Source organism: Thermobia domestica, chromosome 18 (genome assembly GCF_964235325.1).
Source record: "Thermobia domestica chromosome 18, izTheDome1.hap1.1, whole genome shotgun sequence".
Taxonomy (NCBI): domain Eukaryota; kingdom Metazoa; phylum Arthropoda; class Insecta; order Zygentoma; family Lepismatidae; genus Thermobia; species Thermobia domestica.
In genome coordinates, this window is record NC_137471.1 from 45,707,419 (window position 1) to 45,731,977 (window position 24,559).

The 24,559-nt window shown below is 35.9% G+C and overlaps 1 protein-coding gene across 4 annotated transcripts in view; it reads right to left on the reverse strand.

Annotated features, from left to right (window-relative positions):
• Positions 1-24,559, reverse strand: part of Cdc27 (cell division cycle protein 27) — an 85,280-nt gene that overhangs the window by 33,828 nt on the left and 26,893 nt on the right. Inside the window, exons 3-7 of one of the 4 annotated variants that reach the window (XM_081746979.1) lie at positions 22,102-22,249; positions 17,530-17,919; positions 7,875-8,078; positions 3,736-3,868; positions 1,770-1,955 (exon numbers count right to left, since the gene is read on the reverse strand). In XM_081746979.1, the coding sequence (XP_081603105.1) occupies positions 1,770-1,955; positions 3,736-3,868; positions 7,875-8,078; positions 17,530-17,919; positions 22,102-22,249 (1,061 nt within the window). Of the gene's footprint in view, positions 1-1,769; positions 1,956-3,708; positions 3,869-7,874; positions 8,079-17,529; positions 17,920-22,101; positions 22,250-24,559 lie in introns of all 4 variants that reach the window. The other 3 variants (XM_081746980.1, XM_081746978.1, XM_081746981.1) reach the window with 3 other exon arrangements.

The following is a 24,559-nucleotide window of genomic DNA, read 5'->3' on the forward strand; positions in this document are numbered from 1 at the left end:
CACGTATATGTATTATATGGAGAGAGGAAGGAAATTTGCCAACTAACATTATCTTAATGAAATGTAATTGGTATGCACTGAACCTTTATAATTTCTTATAATAACTTGATAAGAAATAATAATAAATAATTTCGCGGAATAACTTTGAAGAGTATTTTCTTTAGTCGGTTGTGAAAATAATGAGGTAATGTTTCTTATTGAGGGGAATTTTGAGATAAGGTCTACACAGGAAAATATTTTACATGCGTACTACGCAAATCAAGGTCTAAGCACGAATCCCAGCTTTGATGGTCCATAACTCGGAAACCAAAGATTTGCTCAGGAAAATATTTCACATATTTCAACAGGGTTCCCACTCATCTGGAGAAATCTATTTCCCTGACTTGTCCCTGACCTTTGGCAGGAAATGCCCTGACTTTTATGACAGGTATCGGATGACGTTGACATATACATATGGAATAAATTACGGTGAATATTTATGAGAACATTTATTCCATAGAGACAAAAAATAATCAATTGCTCATATGTACATTCCACTTACCACCCATCAAAATATGAGCAACGTTCCATACTGTGATTATTAATGGTTGGCTACGCTGAAATTGGTGTACAATTAAAGTTAGGAAAAAAATATTTTATGAACTTTTCCTGGGTTTCCCTTATTTCCAGTCTTTTTTCCTGAGTTTCCCTGACCTGCACCATTTTCCCTGACTTCTTTGACTTCCCTTCCCAGTAGGAACTCTGTTCAAGTGAAGAGATACCTTTATGCTAAGTTTGGTCAAAACCAGATGAGTTCAGTATATGTATACTGTCCTTGTAATATACAGTATACTTCTGAATCCAAGATGGATTCCCCCCCCCCCCCCCGCAATTTCGTGCCTGAAAATATGAGGTTGTCTTGCTTTCGCGACATATGACAGAGTTTTCTTTACTGAACAGAATGAAGAGCTTTCATTAAGCTGTAACTTTACCTTTTCCTCACCTACCGCCTTAGCTTTGAGCGTTCGCGTTTATTATTATTACTAGCAGCGTTCACCCCGCTTCGCTGCGGTCACCCCGGAACGCAATAAACTTTGTTACTTAGATAATTTTTACTTTTTCGCTTTCAAGTGATATGATAAAAACCATAGAAGATTGCAGTAAATCTTAACATTATATCGCCTGTCATTTATGTTAACCCGCCCCGCTTCGCTGCGGTCATCCCGGTGCTGGCATATTGTAAAAGTGTCTGTAAAAATAAGCAAATCAATTAAAAAATTTTAAACAGAAGATTCAAGCTATTTTCCGCTGTATATCGCCTGTCATTTATGTTAACCCGCCGAGTGACACGGTCATGCGGGTTGCATATAAATACGTTTATTTTTACCTATGATGAACTAATAACAAAGGATTTGTACGTTATGGACACTTGAATGGTCAATTATCTCAAGACACTGGTAATTAAAAATTAAAGTGATATGATAAAAACCATCTAGGGTCCAAATCCTAATAACCCCCCAAAAATGAAAGAAATTGGTTCAGCCGTATTAGCGTGATGAGCGGACAAAATTTTGTACGTTCTCTTTTATATATATAGATTATTATTTTAATGGAGAGTCATTTTGGATTCAGAAATATACAGTATATGACGGAACAAACAAACAAACAAACACACACACACACACAAACAAATCACTGTGGAAAGAGATTATAGTCTCTAACTTATTACATACTACTTAGCGCCAACACAGCATTCAGTAAGAACGAAATTACATAAAATACCAACTTACCTTAACAGAGTAACTGTTGCTAAAGAGTCTCGAGCTTCTTCTTACATTCTGACTGACTTGAAGCGCCGCTGGAGGTGGGGACTGTGTTTGTGTCGATACAATATTCGCTGAATTACTTGTATTTCCTGACTGGCTAAAAACAGCTTTGCCTTGTTGAAGAGGAGTTTCTTTCCTACATATTAATTGCTGTAAAGTAACCAGAAAAAGATTATCTCACAATGTTTATCGAGATATTCTTGATAGCAATTTTCTTTTTTTTAACTTGCTTTTACAAGCTTTATGTTGGTTCTTAAATTTCTGTCGCAAGTACAATTCTCACATTACTTAATATATATATACTCTTTGAACAAAGGTGGAAATAATATAAATCTCATTTTAACTCATTTAAGAGCTGTCGTATTTTCTATTACGCTGAAGAATAATATCTACAGTATTAAAAGGGCCTTTTATAGGTACCATTCCATCACTTACTTATTGGCACTGAGGAAAATCCTTGCTCCTAACAAAGACACAGACCAAGAATCTATACAATACTGAGATGATTTTTTTCTCTCTCCCCCATGTCTAAAAATAATAGTAATGACACTTCGGAATCAAATACTATATCTCCAATAAGTATTGAAAATTAAATAACGTTCTAAAAGACGAACGGTTTTACAAAGCAAACCGAGGATATCTTTTAATGTTGACATGAATAGTATTTTCTTCCATTTTACATACATATACACACGTAGCTAACGAAGATAAATGTACCCACTGAAAAATTTGGCATTAATGAATATTTTCATGCAATTCTGAATTTAAGTTAATAGTTATACTCATGTGTCAGCTCAGTTGCTTTAGTAGCTAACCTTCAAATCTTACGCTGACGCTTCTGTATGAAAAGTACGGGAATAGATTCTATTTTTTTTTTTTTACACCATATTCTCCAGGTGTTCTCCACAGGCTTAATGGAAATTCGAAGAGTGAAGTGCGAACCAATTGGGATTTGAATTCCAGCCTTACTGTCTCTTAACTACATGAATTCTACTACAATTCTTCTTGTACTAGATAACCCAGCGCAAAAGAATACGAGTTCGATTCCCGATCCAATCGCACTTTCTCACTTCATTAAATCTACATTTATATACAAAGTTGTCATATTCTGGAATGCCAAAATGCGGACATACTCGACCTCTCTAATACGTTATATAAGCACTAACTTGATGACATGCTGAAAGCATATAACTATAATGATAAATAGGCTCATGGTGTGACGAAATTTAACCACTTAATATTTAAATCTGTTCACAAAACCTAGCATGGAAAAGCTCGGCAGAATGAACTGGAACCATTGATACGGAAAGAAAAGGAGAAAGACACCGACGCTACACGCCGCGAAAACGATTGTCATGCCAACACAGCCAACTCTTATATTCCTCACCCAACAGAGCACATTAGAAAACAATACACCTGAGTTCATAAAATGCAGATGTGTCACAAAATTCCGGAAAATGTATGTGGATGGAATTTTTCTAATCTCAAAATGCGGAATGTCCGCATAAATGCTGACCTATGGTAATCCTACCTATATACGATACTAGCTGAAATGCCTATTTTTCCCATTGGAAGAAAAACTTTATGGTAAATATTTGAAAGGTATACTTAGACTGATACTGGTTATAAGAATTCCAACACAATTCAAGTGACGTTACGGCTGATCCGCTGCTATTCATATACCCTGAAATTTGAGAAACTAACACCATCTCGTGTCCTCCCCCCCCCCTTTTTTTTTTCTTCAGATTATTCTCGTTTCTCATGCCGTTTTGTCCGATAATTAGCATGAATAATCTAGGTGGTTGTAGGAATAACCTTCAATTTTGTGCTAGTAATACTTTTTGACTCTTCACTGTCTGCAATCCGTTAATTGTTTCTTTCTAGACATTTAATTCTTTCTTACCCCTACATGTTCCCTGATGCTGCTCACCCTCTTCGCCAAGCTCTTCTGATCATTTGCTTCAGTCAACGTAGTCGGTGGGACGACCGGTGGTGACACAAAGGCTAAGGAATGTTGAGAAACTTCACCTGGACTAGACATATCCAAGGGTAGAACACCAAAACTGTCAAAAAACACAAATTAATTAATTTTAAATTCATATCTCAATATGGCATAAATTATAATGAAATCAACCTTCAATGTTAACATCTAGAGTTACGTCTTGAACGCTGAGACGGACTATCATAAACATACAGGATTTTTAGGAGCAGTTTTCAAAACAAGTAGTGAATTAAAGCGAAAAGGAAAAATCATATAGTTTCTCAATTATTTCAACAATTGTTCTTTGTTTTATATTAAAAACAGCTTAATATAAACTATGTACACTCATGTCCAAAATTATTGTCGCATGTCTATAAATATGTTGTTGTATTAATATAATTTGATAACGAATTCTCCCGGTATTTCTTATAATGTTAGTACGTGCATAATCGGCAAAGACATGTAGGCTATGAGACAAATTTCATGTCAAAAGAGCAGTAAATAATAACAATAAAAGGAAAATAAAACCTCCTTGTCCATTTAGCAACATTTTGTTTTACTCATTCTAATCTTCGTATTTATAATTCTTTTCCTATGAAATTTACCACAAATATACATTTCCCGATTATACACATAGTATCAGTATTAAAAGCACCCTGCAAAATCATTATCAAATTATATTCTTACACGAAGACAGTTATAAATATGCGACAATCAGTTTGGACATGAGTGTACATGTCTTGAATGTGTACTTAGCAACATTAAATATCTTTAAATTGCTATATCAGGGTGTCTACTAAAATTCCGAAATGAAATTTCGTGACTTTTTCTTTACCAAATCATAAAATTTCCTAAAATTTTCAAGAGCGAAATTGGGTGCGAATTAGGCCGAATTTTCATCCATGCAATAGAAACATACTTTGCTTGCAATTTGGTAGCGTCTAAAGCCGGCCATAGACATTTTTGGTGGTGAACTTTGACGTTTTATAGAACAAAATTTTCCAATCTGTACTTACATTTGAACAGTTAAAAAAATCGTGACCCAAAAGCTAAATTTCGTGACGTTCATGACCATTTTCTGATTTCACGACTTTTTCGTGACCGATAAACACCCTGTATATGTAAGCGAATTTCTATTTGGAAATAAAAAATCTTTGTACAAGATTCTCTCCATATCCACCGAAACCAGTGAGACAAACTTTGAATTTACTCAGGAACTACGTAGATGCTGCAAATTCGACAACATTCGAACTTTTCTGAGGACTAACCTCAAGATTTCCTTTGGAAAAAATATGTAACTCTTGTCTTATGGAGACTAACAAGCTTACTATTCTATTGCTAACCGTTGCTGTTTTAAGTTTTTAATGGCAGCCTAACGCTACTTCTTAAATTTTTTTATTTAGTAAAGCATCTATCTAAGCGCATTTCTTGCATATGGATTCGGAGTATTACTTATTCCATCAGTACCAATGAAGAAGTTTCACTACTAGTGGTAATGGCTGTCATGATAAGCGAGATTTTTTCAACAGTCATTTGTTTGCAGCGAAATTTCACTATAGGCACTGATGAAGGTGTTGGTAATACTCCGAAACCATATGTACGAATTGTGCGTTGCTGCGTTCTTCAGGTAAGATTTTTTTTTCTTTCTAATAGGTATAGGTAACGTTGCATCCCATCGTTTCTTTTAGTAATCAATCCCTTGAATTTAACTAGGAACTAACCAATCTAGTCGGTAAACAGTATACAAGTAATCATGAAGAACAAAATATCACATTTAATAATAATATAAGCAGAACTAAAGCTTTTGTTTCCCTTGTACCAAAGCAGATTGGAATAAAGCTACGCATAGCCACATTACAGCGCAGCACACGTACAAAGCAAAGCGTAATAAGAACTTTTACCTGATATGCACTTTTAAGATAAGCATTTGAAATGTGAGCTAAAATGGAATGAAGCTGTGAATTGAAGTAGAAACACAAAATCAACAGTCAACTATATCCTGAGAAATTAGAACAGTAAGAGGGGTAAATTTTTAACGTAAGGCTTAATTACTTTTACTGGTAACAATGAAACAAAGAAAATATTCAACGGAGAGTTATATTAACGACGTATTAGTCAATACCCCTATAGGATCAAAACGACCGTCTGCTGCTTATTCTTCAAAATTGGGAGCAAGTTTACATGTAATACGTGTCTCACAATTAGGGGAAATTAAAAAAACAGATACACTTAGTACTTTTTTAATAATGAATATTCTTCATGTACAGTGCATAAATTTCTCTTTTGCCGTCGCGAATGCTGTCGAAGTATCTGAGGCTCAAAATATATATAATTAAATTATTTCTGTTGTGCTGTATGGTTGCGAAGCACGGTCACTTACTTTGGAGGAAGAACGCACATTGAAAGTATTTGAAAATAAAATCCTGAGGTGAATATTTCAACCCAAGAGGAACGGGAATGGAAAATGGCGCAAAATTCATAGTTTACACTATTTACTTAACGTTGTTAAGGTCATTAAATCCAGGAGCATCCGTTGGACAAGAGCATGCATTCAAAGCGAAAGACATAAGAACCCTTTCATAACTTTAAATAGAAACCCATTATTAGGAAGACCCAGGCGTTGAAGGGAGAACAATATTAAGATGGATCTCGCAGAAATAAGAATACAAAGTAGAAACTGGATCCAGTTGGCTAAGGACAGAAGTCTACGGCCTTCGGATTCCATGGGCCATAGTTATTAGTTACATTCCGTATCAAAATCAGTATTTGTATCAATATCAGTAATATATCAGGAATTTTTTTTTAAGAGTCAATTAGGTCAGACTGGTAACGAACTACATGTCTTTTGACACCATAAAAATTCGTTTCTCTTGACTTTCTTAAGAACTACACACAAGAATTCACCCTCAAGCAAAAATGTAATCATCATTATTTCTAGAAAATGGAAATCACCTTTACAAACGGGCACTAAACTTACAAGCCGTAGATCACTACTTTATTAATGAGACTTCAATTAAACATTTGAACGAGACGAAAAAGAAAACCTATTATTTAAAACAAATTCTGTCATATAGGGTGTTCATTTATTATGTAGCCAAAATTCACTAGTGAAATCCTCACACCTAAACAATAAATAAATAAATAAATAAATAAATAAATAAATAAATAAATAAAGTCAATATGAACATAGGGAGAAAAACGCGTTGTTTCAAAGTTACGTGATGCCAAAATCAAGAACATTGTAATTATGAGGCTGCCTAGCTCGAAAACTATGAGAGGTATCAAAGGTGGTTAAACAAGTATTAAGAGGAACTAGTACACTGTCTATCTAAATAATAATGTTTCAGAGTTGGGTTGTACTGGCGCATATGATTTTAAAGAGAGAGGTCGAAGAGCGGAACCTATACCGCAGCTCCCTCTATAAAATCCGTTGCGCCGATACGTCTCAACTCTGAAACATGGTTATTTAGATACACATACTAGTTCCTGTAATATGTCTTCAACCGCCGTTGATATCTCTCATAGTTTTCGAGCTAGGCAGCCTCAGAGTTATAATTTTCTCGATTTCGGCATCCCGTAACTTTAAAACAACGCGTTTTTCGCCCTATGTTCATATGCACTTTTTTTTATTGTTTAAGTGTGAGGATCTTACCAGTGGATTTTGACTACATAATAAGTGAACACCCTGTATGTAAGTGAAAGCTTTTTAAAAGGAGATGGATGGCCTTTTTAAAAAATATAAATAAATAAAATAAAACAGTTCTAGTATTTACAACACAATAACGAAGTAACTGAGAAGCTTGGCTGTGGGGGAAGGAGGGGATGACGCGAATCTGTTACCAAATAGTTTCATTTCTTTAAAATTTCCTTTCATTTCTCTATCTACTGAAACTTACTGCAAATATAAGAATTTGAATAACTGTACGAAAAAAATATGTTAAAGGCATGTGAATTACGAATCAGCATGCTTTTTTTTTTTTTTTTTTTTTGTTAAACGTATTACTTTGCAAGCAAAGAAAAACAATAGGCAACATTGAATTACGTCACAAGCAAAGAAAAAAACAATCAGTAACATACAAAAATCTTACCTTGGTGTTAATGGACTAACATTGACAGCACCTCCAAACATGCTACGCAAACGTAGAGGCTTTCCTCGTCCAGAGACAGAGTGGTGAGGAGGGCCTGAGTTGCAGGATGATTGGGTGTTCAAAATTGGGCTTTCCTCAGGCGTACCTCTTAAACTTGAAGGAAGAGTTGAAAAGTTCAAGCAGTTTAACATCTGAATAGGAGTGCTGTAAAGTTGTTTTTGTTAGTACACGAATGGATTAGTAGTACTACACTGGATATCTGAGACTACACAACGATTTTTTTTTTTTAAGACAGTGAGTGGGTTATGTGCAATTACAACAAATTAAAGCGAATACAACACAACAAAAAGCAAATCTTAAAACAGTAACGAATTAACTTTAGACGCAACGTAACTCTTCTAAAATGCGGAAGGAAGGGATATATCTATAGTGATAGTAGTTATGAATTTATACAGTATGAAAACAGATGTGAAACACTTCGGAACGTAATTCCAGACACCAAATGAAATGAAAGGCATGGATTCACACTCTAAATACGATTTATCGGACTTAACGTTTAATCAAAATCCATCAATCCCCCCCCCCATTACAAAGAATCAGCTTTTGTGAGGGTGAATCAATCACCTTTGGAATGTCGGGTACCTGACTCAACCTCAACTCACGCCAAGTGCGTTTTGTGATGAACTCACTTCTCGCTCACTCGTTTCCTTTCACTTCTTTATTTTACCATTTCATTCATTATCACCACCACCTTAGCCCCTGAATATACCCATGGAACGCTAAGAAAAAAGTCCATTTATACCATACTATTCACTGAGCGGATTGGATTGAATTTCAATTTAGCATCCCTTACAGCAGCGAAGCTAACCGAAACTAAACCTACAGCTTAACGTAGGATCCAAACCACATGAGCTCCCGTTAAAGGCAGGTACGCTATCAACATATTCATGAGGGAGCTCATGCTATTTACTGAATATAGGGGATAATTCAATTCAACGAAATCGGATGATTCACCAGCGATTGTGATTGATGTGCCTAACCTGTCTGTTAGCATTGTTCTGCATCTCAATTTGTACTGAAGAAGGCTGCGTTAGAACACAGCTTGATCAGGTATGTTCCAACCCTCTTCACAAACCTTCCAAAGATCGTGGAATCTGCGTGGCTGTCGATGACTTAATGTTCGTTTCAACAGTGGGAACACAAAAACAATCCATGGGGAATTTCATACGAATATCTGTAAAAGGGATTGCGAGAATTTTTATTTCACGTGAATATTCGCTCCATGTTCATAGTTGATTCCACCGTATGACTGGACGCTTTGTCCTGATGAATGAAAACCCGAGATGCATCGCTGCCATATACGGGTGGAATATCATGGCGGTATAGTTGATCCAAAATGTTTGTTTCGTAATAAGATACATTGATTTTAGCCTTTCTGCCCCTCTACGTACGTAAGTTTGCCATTAGTAATAACCAACAAACCACAAAGGTCGTAGAAAACTTTCCGCAATTCACATACCCGGCAGAAAGACTTCTGGAATCCGTGGACTATAGAAACTAGCCCTCTTAAAAAAAATTAAAATCGCATTCCAACAGATGCTCTCATGGTTCGTCCAGTCATAATAAACTTTCATCTGTATCCTGTAAGATGGCGTTCGTACAGCTTTCGACTATTTGTCTTCCTCTTCACGATAAGTGAGGGACGGAGCAAATGAACTCGAGCTATATGGTTCTTTAGCAGATATAAATCTTGCGCAATTATGCGACTTACGGTCGCAGAAGAATATTGCGCTGTTCTCGCTATTTTGTCATATGCTATTTACTAATTAGACTATAACCAGTTTGATGGGGCACAACTGTAGGTCTTCCAAAAGGCTAATATTCGGACCCACATGACCCACCCCGTAATCTTGAGGCATATGACCATTCACACATACAACAGGCCTCCTCCCTACAGTCTTAACACATAGCACTTTCGAACTATTTGCAGTAACTTCTCAGGTGATCACGCGTGCTGCTACCTAGACATCGAATTCGTTACCTGAACCTGAAACGACTTTCTGTACAATAAAGCGATATTTCCCTTACAAAATCGATAATAATAATAATAATAATGTTCTCTTCGCAAGAACAACCTTGAGGCAGAGATGTACACGATCAGGAGCGTGACTTGATTATGCAGAACTGACATTCTCGCAATAGGGGTGGGGGCTACGAAGTAATATTATTACTAAAGGGTAATGCCAAAATATGATTTATCTGTTTTCTAGATTAGCTGGTCATCCATCTTTTTTGCTCAAGAAAAGAAAAAAAAAGTCTTACTTGGTGCCAGGAATCCCTCCCAAACGTGTTTTACTTATAATACGAATCAGCCTGTGCAATCATGATTTCGAAGTCAGTAAATAATGTGCAGTGAATGTGCCATACTTTAGCTCAACTACAGTGATTCGATTTTACTGATATTGTAAGCATAATCAAATATTTTCGTCCTTTAATCCCATAAATTGACATTTACTATATGTGCGACTAAAGCGAACTACAAAGAATATTCTATGAATTGTAAGACCTATTATAACATAATTCTACGCCTACATATAACTAGTAAATGACAAATGTAACAAGATATAGTGAATTGGAAGATATACGAACTGTAAACAAAGCACGCTTCCTCAATTGAAGAGTATTTTTGAGTAAAATTATACTCAGTTTATTCTCTTACACACTAAAGAATTTTTTAATTTTAACGTTAAACTTTTCTACATTTCTAGACCTTGAATATCCTGATTAACCTAAAGCTACTACAAAGCATAGTTGTACTTCTACATCCTGATATTAAAATACATTATATTTATGACAGTAATTTAGATGAACACATTTTTTAAATATAACTCTACACGATTACTCACTTCCTTGTGTTCCAATGTCAATTATTACTTCAATACTTAAAATGCTTTATTCGGAACTTCAATTCAGGCACGAACATTGCCTTGATTTATATATATATAATTACAAGATCTTCACATGTTTAGTTGTATTAACACAACGGAAATTGTAAGAATGAATTACCAATTATATCAATACTTGGTGATAAGTTCCAACCAGCAGTAAAATTGGAGGCAACTACCATTTTCTTTTTAAATGCAACAAGTATGAATCTATGTGCATACGTATTAGTAGTGCACTAGACACACCACTAATATCCTATTTAGATTGTTTTCTTATTTATTTCAGGTTTAATCAGCAACTGGATTCTCCTATAAAAATACGAGGTGTATTTAGAAAGTAGCTTTTCCATGCGTTCCATGGCTAGGAAGCCGTATGTTGCGCGAAGCGACTGCATGCACGTGGGAGAGTAAGGTCCAACCATGGTCTTAGCAACTTTCTAGTGCTCTTAGCAGCATCGTGGCAGTGGTTGAAAATGGATGTTTCTATTCCAGCTCCAGCCGCGTGTGAAGTGTAAGCAGAGATAAAAGATTTTGAATTTCACAGGGCATAGCGCCGATTGAAATCCATCGTCAGAACAAGCGGCGTGGGATGCTTAGTGCTGGTGGTGTCCTGCTGCATGATAATGTCCGCCCACGCACAGCTCGTCAGACAAGAGCTCCTGCAGCAGTTCGGCTGGGACATTTTTGGATCATCCACCGTATAGCCCGGACCTCGCTCCAAGCGATTACTATCTGTTCTTACAACCTCAAGAGATTCCTGTCAGGTCAGCATCAGCATTTTCAGGATGACGGAGAAGCGGAGGAGGTTGCCAAACAGTGGTTCCAATCTCAGGCAACCGAATTCTATGACACATGTATAGACAAGTTGTCTCATGGTATGCAGGGTGTCTACTAAAATTCCAAAATGAAATTTCGTGACCTTTTCTTCACCAAATAATAAAATTTCCTAACATTTAAGAGCAAATTTGGGTGCGAATTAGGCCGAATTTTCATCCATGCGATAGAACCGTAATTTGCTTGCGATTTGATAGCGTCTAAAGCCGACCATAGACATTTTTGGTGGTGAATTTTGACGTTTTATAGAACGAAATTTTCCAATCTGTACTTACATTTGTAGTTAAAAAAAATTCGTGACTTTCATGGCCGTTTTCTTATTTCGTGACTTTTTCGTGACCGATAGACACCCTGGTATGACAAATGTCTCAATTCCGGTAGTGAATATGTTGAAAAATACCATCTGTATCTGGTACAATAATGTTTCCATTCAATAGTGTTTTGTTTCTGTTAAAGGCCTTTGAGAAAGTTACTTTCTGGATGCGTCTCGTATTTGAAACATTGTCCTTACCGGTCGCTAGTTTTTCTATTCAGAGTAAATTACATTTGTCAAAACTAAATGTAATAAATAGAGCAACCCACATTATGCTTTATTTTTTGTTTAATTATGCTTTATTGTTAATTTCAATCATTGTTTTACATTAATCGTGTACTTGATCTATTTATTAATATTTTATGCTACCAGTTTCTTTCATATTTAATAAACTTTCTGCATAATGCACTGTAAAGAGATATGCTTTACTCGAGTCAGTTTTTCTATCATTTGTGTGCGCTTTAGAGGTGCATATATATACAGAAAGAGAAAGTAAAAGATACCACCAAAAAGTGCAGAAAGTGCTCAAGTTCAAGTGGCACACAGGACAATATAGTGTGGAGTTCTTTACTATTCATTGTTGGCGAAAAGTTTTCTTCCTCTTTTTCTTTTCTCCACACCAAAGGATTAAACCGAAAAGTTTACAGAAAAAAAAAAAGCTTTTCATTGTTATGTTCTCAATGATTTTGCATTATAAATATTGGTTTAAGATATATTAATACAGTTAAACTTGCAGTTAAATAAAAGTTTCCAAGAATTGTGCTCTATATATTTTAAATTATACTTTATGCTTTATTTTCTAAAATTATACTTTTAAAATTAGTTTCCTCTGCACCTTTAGACAACCACAACCACGTTCAAGGTACCAATCATATGTGTAAATTGCTGTTATGCTTTTTATGCCTTTGGGCTGCTCTAGTAATAAAGAATATTTAATTCGACTTTTTTTTTTTTTTTTTTTCACTTACTTTTGTTGATCAAACTGGTAATGATGACAACTCAATTTCTATCTAAGTTTCTTCTATCGGCGTTTAATTCTAGATTTATGTCCTAATAGGGTGTCTCACATACATTTCTGTCAACAGTGGAACCTCGTACTGTGCTGTGCTGAATGTTTTGTCAATTGAACCCCATATTCTTTGTCCTCTCGGGACTCCCTTACGTGTTCTCTCAATATTACTTCTTTTTGTCATTCCTATATACTTAGATTCATATGTGCAGAAAATGTGGTAACTGCCGCTCAATGTATTTCTCTCCATGAAGTACATATACCTTATTGACTTAATGACCTTTTCATATTCCATGCTGTTTATGGACAAGAAATTTGTGCTATTTATAAGCAAAATACGTTATCAGAAGGAACAGCCAAAGGATGGTTCAGTGACGTTAGTTCTGGAAAATTCCATTGCTACTCGCAGAGAGTCGACCAATCACAGAAGTGGATAATATTCTGGCAAAAGCTGAGCAACACCGGTACGTAAGCAGTCATGACATCGCCAATAACATAAACATCCACCATCAAACAGTGTTAAATCATTTGGAAAAAGCTGGCTACAAGAAGCAGCTCGACATTTCGATGCCCCATGACCAGACCAAAAACCATTTATTCGATTGTATTTCTGCATATCTCTACTGAAAGTATCGAACTAGAGCAATTTCTGAAGCGGTTGATCATGAGTAATGAAAAGTGACATTGAAAAGATCATGGTCAAAGCAAGAAGAAGCTTCACAATCTGTGCAAAGTCTACACTGTCGCACAGGAAAGTTATACTGTATGTATGCTGGAATTGGAAATGTATCGTGCATCACGAGCTGCCACCGCCGAGCAGAACGATAGATTCGGATATGTACTCTGCGCAAGTGACCCTCGAACTCGAAAGAAACAGTCGCAATTGGTCAATACCCAGAGCGACGGGATTACGGTGTTCCGGGAAAATGGCAGACGGTCATCAAACAAAATACTGTGTATGTGGATTCATAATGTTATTTTCAAATTTATTTATTCATTTATTACAGAAGTTGATTCATTTATATTGAGCTGAAGTTAATGCGCAACTGTACCGCGGTTGCGAAACTCATCGCCGTGAGATTGCCACGAGATAAGCAACAGTATTTTGTTAGTCACCCAGTACAGCAAAATGGTCGAGCGTAGTCTGATGCCGCCGAAATTGGGCAAATCATTGTGGCCATTCGACGCTAAGTTCACGACGTTGTGCATCGCAGAAATGTTAAAAGGCATAATTTTAATTTTCGTGTAGATTGTGCCGCTGTGAATCGTATAATACGGAAATATGCAGCACAGTCCTGGATCCGATGTGAGCAGCTAGAAACAGACCTCCCGTGGTGAAAAGGATCCCGTCGCTATTGCGTGTAGTTCGGCGTAAGACCACCTCCGAAAATCCACATACAACGTGCGATGCCCAGCAAATGCTACCCATTGCACGTGACAATCAACCACATAGATTTATGACTCACGGTCGTTCGCAAGAGCATTGTGCACACACTGAAACCGCGTCATATGACTGAACGAAGACTGTATGAATGTCATCTCGCGGGTGATTGGTGGAAGTTTTTTGTTATCCTTGAGGTATGAATTTACTTCACAGACTGTGGTAGAGTTCATGTCATTACATACAGACCTGTTGACGCCAAGGGCCATTCCAAGTTCTCCCGCCAATGCGCAGATCGAGTTTCCCAAAGGGATTCTGGTACACTAGCAAACTGCGTCTGCGTAACATGGATAGAAACATCAAAATCAATGCTGCGTATGGCAAGACTCATGTCCTGATTGAAATGTACCAGCATGAAATCCCAGTAGTGTTTGGACACGACGCGACCTAGGTTGAACTACACTAAGACAAGGCATCCAGCGGAATTCTAACGTCATATGAAACAGGAAACTGGATTTGTGGCAATTCCCTCCTCTGACATCCTCAAGAATCCAGATCAAAACTTAATGGACTATTGTGCTTTCGGATTCTTCAAGCGGCACCTGTCCCATCGTCGAGTCTGCACCGTCTCCGGCCTGTAGAAAGGTCGTAAAAAGGAGTGGGATGCAATACACATGATCCAGCGGCAATAGTCTCCTGCAATGGAAACTCGGATATCGGGCAATAGTCAGTAGAATAAACACAACTAGTAACGGAATCACGGCATTTCACTGAGGGTTGGAATTTACAACCAGATATTGATATCACTGGCAATTCCCTCTTTTAATTTCCACTGTATTGTTAGAACTAAACATATGAAGAAATTATTATTATTATTATTATTTAAAAGAACTTAAGCCAGTGTTTGTTCAGAAGAGGAGTACTCGAGTGAAGCATTCGAAATATTGAAGTAATAATTTGTCAAAGAACACAAGCAGGTGAGTAATTTAGTATATTATAATGTGTTCCACACGCTTCGTAATTAATTATTATATCTACGAAATTCGACGGTCAGATAGCGTAGACTTAAAAGTGTTCGTGGCTTTCTAAAATTTCCTGAAGAACTTATTTTGACCGTAAAATGAACCTAACGATATCACAATCGAATAAAATCTGTAACAGGGTTCACACTGAAATTCTAGTATTGATTTCCCTTGCTTTACATGACTAAGTTTTCCTCACCCACGGCATTATGAACATGATTGTTTATGGTTAGGTTCAGAGAAAAGAATAAATCGTTTTTGAAGGCCTACACCAATGCCCGTGGCCATCCAATATTATCCTTCTTTTAAATGCAGTATCAGCGTACTTTCGTATTGTAAATACTTATGAACCGAGCTTCTATTTCTAATACAATAAAACAATAGTACCACAATAATTATACACTAACGATATCTTTAATAGTTTAGCACTTTGAAAACCCTCATAAACATATATTACTAATCATAATTCGGCCAATCTCTCTGGTTACCTACAACTAAGAAACCTAACTTATTATTTTTCTGTAGTATTTAAATTTTTTTATTTAATTTGTTCTTTGAAAACCCATCCTTTTAAGATTTTTTGGCGCTCGTCAAACTTCTTTATTTCTAAAGATGATTTTATTTTCTTTCAGCCTCTTTCTTGGCATTATCTTTTTGAATTTGTCTTGAATCTTTGAAGTGTTCTTTAGACTTTCAGAGAACGAGAAAAAAAGACTTTCCTGTTAATACAAAATCTCCCTAACATTCGGCATATTTTGAAGCATTTCCCTGAATCATTTTAATTACTCTGACTTTTAAAATTATTGTGAATCCTGAATAACATATATTGAAAAAGTCCATTTTGTTCTGGAGATTAGCCGTGCCCACGTATTTATTACAACTGCACACAACACTTTTGTACCTATATTTCTGACTGTAGGCACTAACCCTTAAGAACTCTTAAATGCAGGAAACTCGTTAAATGTGGAATAATTTACACTTGTTTTGAAAGATGTATATAACTTGGAACTTAGTTACTTCAAATCTAATATATCATCTCCGAGTGGACTGAAAGACACGAAACATTGGGCTCTGCTTGCTTAATATTTTATTTTAGAAAGAAATGATATTAAGTGTTTTCGCATAAATTTGACACTTAAAGTTTAATTTTGATTCACATGTTTCTAAATCACAATAATAGTTAATTATACTGTAAGCTGGCAAGTGCGAAAACTCTTTTAATCACAAGATGTTCAGTAGGTCATCTAGTTTTCCAATTTTCGTATTTAACTATCATAACGTTGAATAAGTGCAACATTATTTTCAATAGCTTTTCATTATTATTATTATTATTATTATTATTATTATTAAGAATTCTGCAACAAAGAGTGAAATTTTAATACCTTCATGAGAAGTCTCGGTAGTCAGTACAACAACTGGACCGACGTTCAATATACATATCTAAGATTATCGATTATAGTTTGCTTCGACGGTATACTTGTTTCAAATAACTCTGTCTACACTCACTTTATACTGCCGTATCTAATTCTTCTTTTCAAATATGTAAAACAACGTAAGTTTCTAGAACGCAGATCAAAATTGTGTATACAAGGTTTTGAATGTTGCTCTGTATAAAGACTTTTGTGTAATTATGTTATGAGTATTTATTCTCTAGAAAACGAATATAATATGTTGGAATGGCTTAGGTAATGATTTTCACTTTCACATTTCCCCTTATTTCCTATTTGAAACCTAGTGACCCTAATATTGGAAAAGAAAATCCCTGTCAATTGTTGAATATGTTTTGATTGTTAAGAAGGAAACAAACCAACACAGCTACAATAACGCAATAACTGTACTAATCAAGCAAAGTTAATACATGTATCCCAGTCATTTAACAAACGATTTTTATTTATTTAAGCAATTACTTATCACGTAATTTTAATGGCATACATGCTTCTATTATTCCAACAACCAATTAATACATGGCGTAAACAAATGCGTGTGATTAAAAGTTAATATTTAATTCACATTTAGAAGAACCCAAACACACATTATCAACATCTCATGCAGATAATTTTACATAAATAACACACATAAAATAATGTGATATATACAATTGAAATGATATCGTAAATTAAAATACGATATAATTTCGTAATATCTACTTACCTACTAATTGTATTGACACTTGAATCACTTGTTACACTATTCCAAGTAACAACATTTTCAGTACTTTGATTATTCACATAGTTCACTACAGGATTTGTTCCATGACACATATTGAAATTCTCCAGATTTGACACCTGGAATATGCGAGTAGGATCCGATTTTTCACCAAGATTACAAAGGTCCTCAAACGAATGCCAAAGGAAAGGATTTAATTTTAACGATTTTCGATATGCTTCTGCTGCACGGCCCAGTCTTTCAGTTTGAGAACAGATTTTAGCAAGAAGCTGCAACGCAAAACATGCTAAGTCTCCAAACTCATTCACTATGTCTTCAAGATTCCGACACTTTGTTACATCACCGCCTGTAATTACAGCTTCGGCCTCTGCTAATCTGGAAACAAAGACAAATAAGAAGTTAGGTGAAAGAGTCACTTTTGGTTCACGGTTCTTCACTATTATCCCCACCACTTACAAGTAGTGTTGTGTCACTGTTCGGAAAAAAACAAACAACAACAGGTATAGTGTGCTACTCAACAGTGAATGTTTTTACATATACAGTAAATAAGTAAATACGAGACGCATCCAAAACTTATTTCTCCCACGCGGCCCACAGCCAGGAAACCGTATGTTGCGCAAAGCGATTGCGTGCACGAAAGAGGGTAAGCTCCTAGATGGCGCATGCGCCAGCGGGACTTCCCTAGTGCCCTCAGTAGCGTCGTGGCAGTGGACGTTCCTATACCCGCTCCCGCCGCGTGTGAAGTACGAACAGTGGTTAAGTTTTTGAGTGCACAGGGCATAGCGCCGATTGAAATCCATCGTCAGCTGTGCCAGGTCTAGGGGCCTAACGTCATGGGCAAGCAGATGGAGCGTTGCTGATGTAGACAATTTGCACGACGCCAAAATGTGCATAATGAGGAGCACAGTGGGAGGCCAGCCGTCATCACAGAAGATCTTGTGGACCTTGTTAGGGAACGCATTATGCAGAATTGTTGCTTCATAATAATGGAACAGTCAGTTACCGCAGAATTCCCGGTCCTTATTGCACACCATTGTCACGGCGCGCCTGTTGTTCAAGAAGTTGTGTCCCAGTTGGGTGCCGAAGCAACTGACTCCAGAACACAAAGCAAGTCGCACGGGGTCAGCATTGACATTTTTGCAACGATACAGCTGACGATGGATTTCAATCGACGCTATGCCCTGTGTACTCAAAAACTTTATCACTGCTCGCACTTCGCACGCGGCGGGAGCTGGAATAGAAACGTCCATTTTTAACCACTGTCACGACGCTACTGAGGGCACTAGAGAAGTTCCGCTGGCGTATGCGCCATGCTAGGACTTTACTGTCTCACGCGGACCCAGTCGCTTTGTGCAACATACGGTTTCCTAGCTATGGGACGCGTGGGAAATTCACTTTCTGGATGCGCCTCGTAATCTGCACCAGCAAAGTAAAAAGAGTAAATTGCTACTAGTGGCAATGAACGACATACCTTTTTAGCGCGATAAGAAGTATTTTTTTCGATCTTCTCAAAAACTACCTTCGGGAATATACTCTCAAGCATCTTGCTTGATTCAGCTCAAAGTGATCTAACGATTCATATATATATATATATATATATATTTATCTTTGGAAACTATTACAGTTAAAACAAAAATTAAAGTTTAAGAGTTCATCACAATTTTGAACTATATCTCATTAACCATACTGTGTACTGTTGACTTATTAGTGACACAATGAAATGGTTGATGATGGTATCAGTTTAGTCTTAACACATTAAAGGAAAATTTCCGATGATTTAAACGGGCAAAAGGCACACTTACGGATGTCTATCTAGACATACTATTACCTAAAATAAATAAATTAATAAATAAATAAACAAGGAGGCTGGCAAGGTAAAATTGAACAACTCGTCACATTTTTTATCTCAAAATCATAGGGATTAAGAATATACACAGAAATATGAGAAGATCAGAAACTAAGGTTACAAGGATGATATTTCCGGTTTCGTCTATTATAGAGAAATGAGGAGTGTGCGGGAATTTTAATTCATGGAGCTGGCAACTATGCACTTTCAGCCACTCTTCACTTACGGCGCCAGTTGTAGGTAAACAAATGGCAACTCGTTTGGAAAACTAAGTCTCGCGATGTCCGCTCAGTTATTCAATTTCTGTGGGCGAAACATGTAACAGTGACTGAAATACGCAGCTGAAGATAGAGATTTTTACGGAGAGACTGTAATGTCTCGTCAGGATATCGCAGAATGGTGTCTAAAGTTTGTGGCTGGTAGAGGAAAGGTCACCGACCACCCTCCCTAAAGCCAGGACCTCGCTCCAAGAGACTTTCACCTGTTCCCGCACTCGAAGGAGCACCTAGGAGACCGTTGCTTCGCTTCAGACAAGGAGCTGAAATACTTCGTGACAATGTGACTGAATACGCAAGGACATTTTTACCAAGTGAGAATCTTCAAACACATCCCACGATACAAGTGCCTCAACCGACACAAGTGGAGACTATGTCGAAAAACAACCTACTGTATGTACTATTTGTTGGCAATACTCGTTGTATGAGATAATATATACACGTTGTAACCTTACTTTCTGATCATCCCTCGCATTTTAACATCAGTGATTCTAAATAGTATTCTCCATAAGTTCGTACGACAGAACCCAGAATAGAAAATTTTACTCAAAGATAAAAACTAAAGTCAAAAATAACTCTCAACATATACACTTCTCAACGACTAAGAAAGTAAGAAAAACTATCAATACAGTAAGTCTTAAAAGAACTATTAAGAGTCCCTATCACTGCAAATTTAAAATACCGCTAATTTTACAGTAATTATATGATATCTTCAAATAGATAAAAGATAATCGAAAAGTGGATCAAGACATCCCTAGACGATGTTATTTTGCATGAAGTACCGTTATCACGAGTCAGCTAGTAGCCTCCCGTTTGCAGTTATTTAGAAACGCGAAAATAAATGCCGATTTTCTAAATGGCTGAAAATCGAAAATAGATAAATGAGTCGTGATAACGGTATCTCAAGCAAAATAATATTGTCTAGGGAGGTGTTGTTCCACTTTTCGATTTTCTTTTATCTATTTGAAGATATCACATAATTACTGTAAAATTAGCGGTATTTTAATTTCACAGTGATGAAGCCTCTTAACAAGTCTCTGTGTTGAAGAACAAAACACACACACACAAAAAAATAAAATGATTAAAAAACAAGAAAACGAAGTACATATTTTCCTAAGGTTTTTATAGTTTAATCAAAACGATGGCCTTCTAAACCATAACGAATCTTAAGTTTTAAATGCAATGTGTCAATTTTTCTGCAAAATTACTTTTTAAAAAGTGCCTGAACGCATTTTAACTTCAAGAAATCGACTGTGCCAATAGCTTAATAGATATCGTTGTCATCGTACAGAATCAATTTTTAGGTTAAAGAAAACTCGAAAATTCCACATGAGGATCTCCACTCACCCACTTTCGTTCACATCGATGTGCTTTATCTTTTGATCGTATTGCATCTTTAGATAATTTTATTTTTCGTTAAACGCTACAAATGGCTACTGTATAATAATAATAATAATATCTAAACAACTAGATAAATGTCACCAAATATGGCAATTTTGGAAAGCAAGCCATTCAATGCTTACATAATACTATTAAATGAACTGTTACCTCTAAACATTTCATACTGTAAGAAACAGGAAAACAGGACAATTATGACAAAACTGCGTACCGAAATTTTTAACCTAGAAACAATTGGACGTCTCATTTGGAGAAGGGGAAACATTCCAATTCTTGCCAAAATCCATGTAGCCAATATCTACACATTCAAAAGAAGCATTCATTGCATAACAAGGTAAACATTCCGCCACTTTAACCTGACATGATAGATTAAATGGCATAACAATACAAATTTAAAGAACAAAAATATTTCTAACAGTAATTTTATATATTATTATTATTATTTCAAAATCAGCTAAACTGAATGTTTCCTTTCTTCAAATCTCACGCTCAATCATGGTTCATTTAAAAGCATCCTGCTGATAGTAACCGATTTTTTTTTTCTTGCCTGCATCTGTATTGTTTTTAAGTAGACAGAAATTCAAGCATCTTTTATTCACATTTTATTGAAAAAGTAAGTGAAAACACTAACTCTATTCATTGCATCTGTAAGGGTAGGTATTGGCCAATTAAGATGTGGCCTTGTTCACCAGGATGAGTTACTCACATGAACATCGAATCACATTACATACTCATTTTGCAGTTTCGATGCAAGGGTTGAAGCAGCTACCACAACGTGTTAACGTTAACTGTCAAAGAACTTGGCAACCATCGTGTGTTCTAATAGTTACATACTCAATAATTTATTAGACCATTAATTATTATTTTAATTGCAAACAGTAGCTTATTATAGAAGTTACACAGTGTGTATTATTTACTTTAAAATTTCAATTTGAAAATTCAGAGAAATGATGAATAGCACATCACGAGTGCCTTATATTTACTAAAATAAAAATACTACATAACTAAACGAACGTGAACACACACAAATCTACTTACTTTTGAAGATCTAAGCAACATCTAGCCATTAAAAATTTGCATTGTGGAGAACGCGTTCCTTTTTTACGTAAAACTGCGTATGCTTGACCCGGTTTACCAGATCTGTAGTAACAAGTTGCCAGAAGAAACCAGGTTTCATCAGAATCAACTGAAAAGATAAAAAAAGAAAAATATAATTCCCGGGTACAGAAAGAATAAGCGCAGAGATTCGAGAGACTTATAGTGGTAGAAAAGCAGGAATTTTGGTCAGAAAGTAGGATAACTAGGGCACATTCTTTCAAAATACTGTACCTGCATCTTTTCATCTTATCATCTTTGCATCTTAAAAAAACAAATATGAGGCGATTCTGTAATTTGCATACAGTTTATTAATTATGTTTGTCCAAAAGTTATCAATTTGGCTACTTTTCTATATGGAATAACATACGGAACGTCATCTGGTCATCTGCTGTCTCTTTGAGAATTCTTTATCATTCCTAGATGTTTCTGTGAAAGAATACGGTAAATAAATCTGGGATTAGATCTGTTTGTTATGGCGTCAACTCATCTCAGTGAAATAATGGCTGTAGAAAACAATGTTTTACGTAAGTTGTGCTAGACCTTGACCTGTTATAACAAGCTTGTGAAATAATATAGTGTCCAGACCTTTGGTTTCTAAATTACACTTATAATAAAAATATACCGGGTGTCAAACTGATGTTCCCGATTTCTTTAATTTATTACTCGAACAGTAATGAGCTTTACTTGCCAATATAATACTTTCTGGAATATAATCTCAAGAAGTTTTTTTTCTCTTTTTATTGCAGAGGCGTAGTTACATAAAACGTCCTGTAGGAAGCAGTTTAGTCGAACTGAGCAAAATGGTTTCTACAGACCACAGACTGTTTTGTGTGCTTGATTTTGTCATGCGACTAATCTGTTGTGCAAGTTCAACGGAATTTTTGTGGAACACTTAGGGAATTTGTGCCGCCACCTGCTACAATTGTGGTTTAATTGCGTGAGCGCATCACTGCACCTGCGGCCGATACAGTGTTTCAACCAAAATACCAACTCCATGAAAATATTACCTGTTTATATTTATTTCTCATTGAAAAGTAGGACTTATTTTTAGAAGTATGATCTTTCCCACTAAAAAATAGGACAACTTGAATCTCTGCAAGTGTTTCATTCAAGTTGTTCTATATTAATTTCGCGGAAATACAGTAATATAATCGATGTAATAAAGACAAATAAATACTAGATCTCACATTTCAAACCGTTAACAAGTAAAGAAAAAGTTTCTTTGAAAAATCGATTCATTGTGGAAAATGACGATTATTATACCGTCTTGACTATTATCGAAGAAATTAAAAGCAAAATTTTAGTGGCAGTACTGTAGGGATTGCAAGTTTGTCCTTATTTGCAGAGATATACAGTTTGATAGTTTCCTAAAAAATTAAAACAAAAAAAATAAATCTTCTTTCCCCCTCCTCGTATCGAATTGCGAATTTAAAAACTGTGACTCACCTCCCAAATTTTTTTACTGAGAGACTTACTTAATTTCTATCACCTCTTGATTTACTTTACTGTGGTGTACCCCATATTTCAAACAAAATCGCGGCTTTTCATAAGATGCAAAGAAGCAGTTTAAAAACTAGAAATTGAAGGAAAATTTCTTTACGATATAGCGAGTACTACAATTCAAGAAGGAAATTTGTAGCTATTTTGGACAAGCCCTGTTTAAATTATGCGGCATTCTTCTTTATCATCCCACTTTTCTTTATTTCCCTATTTCTAACCTCTTTCATGTATCCACCGCCGAAGTGCTGTGATTTAACTTGAAGTAGCGGGTGTGCTACATTGTACATTACATTTTGTTCTAGAAAACTATCAAACTGTTAACTATGTACAAAATCCACGTAAAAATACAGTCCACTCACAGAGGCAAACGACTGAAAAGAAAAGAAGAAAAAGAAAGAATCCTAACAATAATGATATTCACAACAAAAGAATATCACAGCCTATTACGGGCAGAATACGTTTTTCGTATACGAAATCACAGTTACCTTGTAAAGCTTGGCTCACAATTCTAATTCTTCGTTGGCGTCAATCGCGGCAGAGATTCGTGAGCTAATCTCTACACACCCTGTTTCCAATACTCTTATATTGTTCTTAAGAAAGGAGACTTCTTTTCCTTTACCAATTTGTTTCATTTCACTTGGCAGTAAACCAACACAGTTTCTGTGAATATTATGAAACATGCATGATCAAGGAAAAATAAAATAAGGTTCTCGTAAATTAACAAAGCTGTACATGCGTTTTTGAATTAACTATTATATACTATGTGGCAATTGGGCAATTTTCTCTCATGTCATTAGGTTTACACAGGACTTACACAGACTTGCACCTTTTTCCTATTAGCTGGTGTCCACTGTTTACACGCGACAAATATGTAAGTTACTGAGCTTCAGAAAAAGTT